The sequence below is a fragment of the Coregonus clupeaformis genome, chromosome 27, assembly GCF_020615455.1.
Source record: "Coregonus clupeaformis isolate EN_2021a chromosome 27, ASM2061545v1, whole genome shotgun sequence".
Taxonomy (NCBI): domain Eukaryota; kingdom Metazoa; phylum Chordata; class Actinopteri; order Salmoniformes; family Salmonidae; genus Coregonus; species Coregonus clupeaformis.
The window spans coordinates 42,887,796-42,895,295 of NC_059218.1; the positions used below are offsets into that span (position 1 = coordinate 42,887,796).

A 7,500-nucleotide genomic window follows, 5' to 3' on the forward strand; every position below is an offset into this window, starting at 1 on the left:
TGTAGAGGACCTAAAAGACAGTCCAGTAATAATATGATCCACCACTGTAGAGGACTTAAAAGACAGTCCAGTAATAATATGATCCACCACTGTAGAGGACCTAAAAGACAGTCCAGTAATAATATGATCCACCTCTGTAGAGGACCTAAAAGACAGTCCAGTAATAATATGATCCACCACTGTAGAGGACCTAAAAGACAGTCCAGTAATAATATGATCCACCACTGTAGAGGACCTAAAAGACAGTCCAGTAACAATATGATCCACCACTGTAGAGGACCTAAAAGACAGTCCAGTAATAATATGATCCACCACTGTAGAGGACTTAAAAGACAGTCCAGTAATAATATGATCCACCACTGTAGAGGACTGAAAAGACAGTCCAGTAATAATATGATCCACCACTGTAGAGGACTTAAAAGACAGTCCAGTAATAATATGATCCACCACTGTAGAGGACTGAAAAGACAGTCCAGTAATAATATGATCCACCACTGTAGAGGACCTAAAAGACAGTCCAGTAATAATATGATCCACCACTGTAGAGGACTGAAAAGACAGTCCAGTAATAATATGATCCACCACTGTAGAGGACCTAAAAGACAGTCCAGTAATAATATGATCCACCACTGTAGAGGACTGAAAAGACAGTCCAGTAATAATATGATCCACCACTGTAGAGGACTGAAAAGACAGTCCAGTAATAATATGATCCACCACTGTAGAGGACTTAAAAGACAGTCCAGTAATAATATGATCCACCACTGTAGAGGACCTAAAAGACAGTCCAGTAATAATATGATCCACCACTGTAGAGGACTTAAAAGACAGTCCAGTAATAATATGATCCACCACTGTAGAGGACTTAAAAGACAGTCCAGTAATAATATGATCCACCACTGTAGAGGACTTAAAAGGCAGTCCAGTAATAATATGATCCACCACTGTAGAGGACTTAAAAGACAGTCCAGTAATAATATGATCCACCACTGTAGAGGACTTAAAAGACAGTCCAGTAATAATATGATCCACCACTGTAGAGGACCTAAAAGACAGTCCAGTAATAATATGATCCACCACTGTAGAGGACTTAAAAGGCAGTCCAGTAATAATATGATCCACCACTGTAGAGGACTTAAACGGCTTAGTCAGCTGATGCAGAATATCCTTCACAGCTTCTCTCTCCATCTCTAATACGTCAGTACCTTGATATGGTACTGGTTCTGACCTTAGCGTTCATTGTCTCTGTTTTTATTTGATCTGACCTAGTATTTACTCTGTTCTCTTTTTAAAGATTCTATTCATGATTTTCTATTACTTTACCTTTGATATTGAATACAGCATTGTTTCGGAAGATCTTGCAAGTAAGCATTTCACTGTACTGTTTACACCTGTTGTGTCCTGTGCACGTGACAAATAAACATGGTTGAGCTCAGGAGTCTTCCCACATGCTGCTGTAGAATAACATTTATTAAATGTGTTAAATTTCCAACATTATAGGCTTTTTCCTTCCCTACTCTCTCTAGGTGACCAGCAAAGACCCTCCACCACCCCAGCTCCATCCCAGACCCCCAGGACTCTGCTCCCTAAGTGCAGCCAGTCAGGGCTGCGTGCTCCTGGGTTCAGCTCCGTGTGTCTCCCAGGTACTCCAGGAGCTGGACGTCTGGCTGCGTTCGGCTTCATACGGAGCTCCAGTGTCTCATCTGTGTCGTCTCCCCACTCTGTAGAGAGCACCCAGCCAGACACCTGTCAACGTGAGTACCTCTTCTATCTATCTATCTATCTATCTATCTATCTATCTATCTATCTATCTATCTATCTATCTATCTATCTATCTATCTATCTATCTATCTGTCTATCTGTCTATCTGTCTGTCTGTCTGTCTGTCTGTCTGTCTGTCTGTCTGTCTGTCTGTCTGTCTGTCTGTCTGTCTGTCTGTCTGTCTGTCTGTCTGTCTATATATCTATCTATCTATCTATCTATCTATCTATCTATCTATCTATCTATCTATCTATCTATCTATCTATCTATCTATCTATCTATCTATCTATCTATCTATCTATCTATCTATCTATCTATCTATCTATCTATCTATCTATCTATCTATCTATCTATCTATCTATCTATCTATCTATCTATCTATCTATCTATCTATCTATCCTGACAAACAGCGTGATCATTACACAGGTGCACCTTTTGCTGGGGACAATAAAAGTCCACTCTAAAATGTGCAGTTTTGTCACACAACACAATGCCACAGATGTCTCAAATTTTGAGGGAGCGTGCAATTGGCATGCTAACTGCAGGAATGTCCACCAGAGCTGTTGCATTGAATGTTCATTTCTCTACCATAAGCCGCTTCCAAAGTCATTTTACAGAATTTGGCAGTACATCCAACCGGCTTCACAACCGCAGACCACGTGTATGGTGTCATGTGGGTGAGTGGTTTGCTGATGTCAACGTTGTGAACAGAGCACCCCATGGTGGCGGTGGGGTTATGGTAAGCTACGGACAACAAACACAATAGCATTTTACCGATGGCAATTTGAATGCACAGAGATACTGTGACAAGATACCTGAGGCCCATTGTCGTGCCATTCATCCGCCGCCATCACCTCATTTCAGCATGATAATGCACGGCCCCGTTTCACAAGGATCTGTACACAATTCCTGGAAGCTGAAAATGTCCCAGTTCTTCCATGGCCTGCATACTCACCAGACATGTCACTCATTTAGCATGTTTGGGATGCTCTGGATTGACGCGTACTACAGCGTGTTCCAGTTCCCGCCAATATCCAACAACTTCGCACATCATTCCACAGGCCACAGTCAACAGCCTGATCAACTCTATGTGAAGGAGATGTGTCGCGCTGCATGAGGCAAATGTTGATCACACCAGATACTGACTGGTTTTCTGATCCACGCCCCTACCTTTTTTTTAAGGTATCTGTGACCAACAGATGCATATCTGTAATCTCAGTCAAGTGAAATCCATAGATTAGAGCCTAATTCATTTGTTTCAATTGACTGATTTCCTTAAATAAACTGTAAGTCAGTAAAATCTTTTAAATTGTTGCATGTTGCATTTATACACTACATGACCAAAAGTATGTGGACACCTGCTCGTCAAACATCTCATTCCATAATCATGGGCATTGCAGTTTTTCTCCATTGGTTTGGCTCATTTCTTGAAACAGAAATTACATTCTCAAAACTACATGGACAAACCTCCAAACCACTTCGCAATTGTTCACAACAGAATTGAATTTCTCATTCATTTCATCAAATTGCAAATGTCTAAGTACATGTCTCAATGTCTCAGTACATCTTTGCAAATGATTAAGTACAGGTAGCCTACATTTAGCACAATTTCCAAGTGAATAGATCTTGTTGATCTAAACTGATTGTTGATTCTCAGTCTAATGGTTGTTCGCTCCAAAACGTGTCAGCGTCATTTCATTGTATAAGTCATCACATGCACAATAGTCTGTTCAATTGTCAAAATTAGTCAAGAACATAATACCATGAATACCATATATGAATCCCTTGGAACATTTGATAAATTTATTACAGCAATTGACAGTCAGGTGAAACTAGAACTTGACTAACGAAGGAGGAGTTTCACACATCTCAGATGACCAATCAAACAGTATGTTTAGTTACCTGACAGGTGCTGTCCATGACTGTGAATGCTGCCAAACATGTATGTAAAGAGCTTGACCATGCAGGACCAGTACAATTTCTGAACATGGAGGCACCTGGCCAAGTAAATGAACAAGGGCAACTGCCTGCTCGAGGAAGAGGAAGAAGAAGAAGAGGAGGAGGAGGAGTAAGGGTGCGTGGTGGTGGAATAGGGGGAAGAGGCCGAGGAGCACGAAGACACCATGCTGTCCCGGATGAAATTCGGGCCACAATTATAGACCATGTCATCAACCATGGCCTCACAATGGCGGAGGCAGGTCGCGAGTGCAGCCTAATGTGCCTCGCTCAACAGTCTCCTCCATCATCCAAACCTTTCGCAGGGAAAACAGGTATGTAGTCAGTCAATGATGGAATTATATGTTGTATAGGACAGGACACTGTGCATAGAGCAAGAAATATATTTATTTACATATTTACCTATTCATTTAGTGTGTGTGTGTGATAGGCCTACAGTAATATCTTACCTCAATGGGATGTTATGATACTAAAAATGACAAGAAAAACATTGGAGAAAATAAACTATGGAATAGTTTATTTTCTACAGTATTGATGATACAGTTTACAGTAGTATTCCAGTCACTGTGCAGTGATGCATTAGAATTGTGGTAAAGTTACTGTAAGTAAAAAACAATACAATTACATAGGTAACTCATTCTGTAAGGAATACATAAGGTATACATTACGAATGGAGTGTTGTCCTTTGACTTCTATATCTAGGATTGGACGACAACCTTGCACAGGTGGCAGAGGAAAACTTCTCAATGAACAACAAGAACAAGAGATCTGTAACATGGTGATGGCAAATAATACCATCACATTGAGACAGATCCGCGCTGCAATCCTACAAGACAATGCCATATTCCAAAATGTCAACTCTATAAGCATCTCCACAATAGACCGGATATTGAAGAAGCATCAGATGACAATGAAGCAAATTTACAGGGTACCATTTGAGAGGAACTCTGATAGAGTGAAAGAGCTGCGGTACCAGTATGTATATGTAAGTCAGTTACTGGTTGTCCATCATTATAACATTTTTACAATTAAGCAGTGGTTCCCAAACTTTTTGGCTTCAGTACCCACTTTACCTGATTTGTGTATCCAGGTAATCCAGGTATGGAAGTATTTGATTTATCTGACTTCAACATTTCGCCTAAAAACTGCAGCTTACTGTATGATGCAATTATCATTATAATCCTTATTTTGAAGAATATAACATACAATAAGAAAAGGGGTCAAAGAGCTGCAATTAGTGCCTCCCATGTAAATCTATCTAATACTGTGGGTTTTACTGTAACATTTCAGTAAGTCTAGTCATTGATGATTTCCCCCTCCCCTTTCTGTCAAATACCCCCTGTAGTACCTCTGCATAGGGGTACATGTACCCCAGGTTTGGAACCACTGGAGTAGTGGCCAGTAGTATATTGAACTTGTGGAGAACATAGAACATTCCTATGTAATTGTCTGTAACTGTAGTGTATGACTCTTCTGTATGACTGATTTGATGTTTTCTTTTTTACGCTATTGTAGAGAATAATGGCATTGGAAGGAAACGAGACCCATCACATCCTCGTGTTTGTGGATGAAGCTGGCTTCAACCTGGCCAAGGGCCGAAGACGTGGCCGTAATATTATTGGCCACCGGGCCATGGTGGATGTCCCAGGCCAGCGAGGGGGCAATATAACTATGTGTGCTGCCATATCGGAGAATGGTGTGGCCACTCACATCCCCAGTCTTGGCCCATACAATACACAGAAGCTCCTCATCTTCTTGGACCGCCTTCATGTTGATTTGATCCCTGAAAATGAGAGCGGTCTCGTAGGGCCTCACCTACCACAATATGTCATTGTATGGGACAATGTGAATTTCCACCGTGGCCCGCTCATCAGGGCCTGGTTCACTACTCATCCAAGGATGGTCATGGTGTTCCTACCACCTACTCTCCTTTCCTCAATCCTATTGAGGAGTATTTCTCCGCTTGGAGGTGGAGAGTGTATGAGCATCGGGCTCAAGATCAGAGGTCCCTGCTCCATGCAATGGACGCTGCGTGTGAGGATATTACAGGAGATCAGTGTAGGGGATGGTTGCGACATGCACGCCGTTTCTTCCCTCGTTGCATCGCAAAGGGAGAATATACGCTGTGATGTGGACGAGAATCTGTGGCCAGACAGACAGCAGCGTGTGGATGGCCAGGAGGGTGAGGACAGCGACCAGTGAAGAACTGTTAGTTGTGAAACTCCAGCTTTATTTACAGCACTGTAGGCTGCATATAATTTTCATTGTTTTTTGTTTGTGTGTTTATATTACAGTATATTATGCTGTATACATTTTCTTTTACTCTGATGTATGGAAGTTACTTTATGTGTGTGAATGATAATGGTTACAATTTCCTTGGCAGTATGAGTGCAATGTGTGATGTCAAACCTTGGAGGCTACTCTTACCCTAAAATCCTATTTTTTTTTTCAGTTTTATACACAATTGTATTCTGTTAGCTAGACAAAAAACAGTACAGTAACCATTGTCAATGAAGGACTGGGCTAAGACTGAAAGGTGGACATGAGGGATATTTCAATGGTCCTCTGCCATAGTGACAAAACATCTAAACATTTTGACTTGCAGTGCTTACACAATGCCAAAGGGACGAAGCATTTTGGGGGCACTGACTGTTTAAATGAGATGCCCTACTGTTTTGGGAGAGGTATGAGCTTTTGCAGGTGAACCATGGTGTTGTGCCGAACCATCCACGTTATTTTGGCTAAAGCACCAAGAGTGTTGAGAACGTCCGGTCTGTTTCAAGAAATGAGCCAAAGCAATTGAGAAGGATCTTTGCCATTTTCGTGGCACTGACTCCTTATATGGGAAAGGAATTTAGTTTTGAAGCATGAGTGAACAGTTTTAGGAGAGATATGAGCTTTTGCAAGTGAGCTATAGTGTTGTGCTGAACTGTAAGACTGTTTTGCCAAATGATCTTAGAGTTTTGAGAATGTAATTTCTGTTTCAAGAAATGAGCCAAACCAATGGAGAAAAACTGTAATATGGAGTTGGTTCCCCCCTTTGCTGCTATAACAGCCTCCAGTCTTCTGGGAAGGCTTTCCACTAGATGTTGGAACATTGCCGCAGGGACTTGATTCCATTCAGCCACAAGAGCATTAGTGAGGTTGGGCATTGATGTTTGGCGATTAGGACTGGCACACAGTCGGCGTTCCAATTAATCCTAAAGATGTTCGATGGGTTGATTTCAGGGCTCTGTGCAGGCCAGTCAAATTCTTCCACACCGATCTCTACAAACCATTTCTGTATGGACCTCGCTTTGTGCCAGATGGTGTTTCCACTGCTCCAGAGTCCAATGACGGCGAGCTTTACACCACTCCAGCCAACGCTTGGCATTGCACATGGTGATCTTCGGCTTGTGTGTGGCTGCTCGGCCATGGAAACCCATTTCATGATAATAATATAATATAATATAATATAATATGCCATTTAGCAGACGCTTTTATCCAAAGCGACTTACAGTCATGCGCGCATACATTTTTTTTTATGTGTATGGGTGGTCCCGAGGATCGAACCCACTACCTTGGCGTTACAAGCGCCGTGCTCTACCAGCTGAGCTACAGAGGACCACACAGTGTCATGAAGCTCCCGACTAACAGTTCTTGTGCTGACGTTGCTTCCAGAGGCAGTTTGGAACTCTGTAGTGAGTGTTGCAACCGAGGACAGACCATTTTTACGAACCTACGCACTTCAGCACTCGGCGGTCCCGTTCTGTGAGCTTGTGTGGCCTACCACTTCAGCCGTTT

At 42.0% G+C, this 7,500-nt stretch overlaps 2 protein-coding genes across 3 annotated transcripts in view; one reads left to right on the top strand and one right to left on the bottom strand.

Annotated features, from left to right (window-relative positions):
- LOC123481997 (putative GPI-anchored protein pfl2) overlaps positions 1-1,240 on the bottom strand; it is a 4,449-nt gene extending 3,209 nt beyond the window's left edge. The window contains exon 1 of the mRNA XM_045207951.1: positions 1,229-1,240. Coding sequence (XP_045063886.1) covers positions 1,229-1,240 — 12 coding nt within the window. The remainder of the gene's footprint in view (positions 1-1,228) is intronic.
- A 286-nt stretch (positions 1,241-1,526) lies between these two features.
- Positions 1,527-7,500, top strand: part of mtus2a (microtubule associated tumor suppressor candidate 2a) — a gene marked incomplete at its 5' end in the record, with an annotated part of 63,745 nt that continues 57,771 nt past the window's right edge. For both annotated transcript variants that reach the window (XM_045208221.1, XM_045208223.1), the window contains 1 exon segment: positions 1,527-1,754. In XM_045208221.1, the coding sequence (XP_045064156.1) occupies positions 1,527-1,754 (228 nt within the window).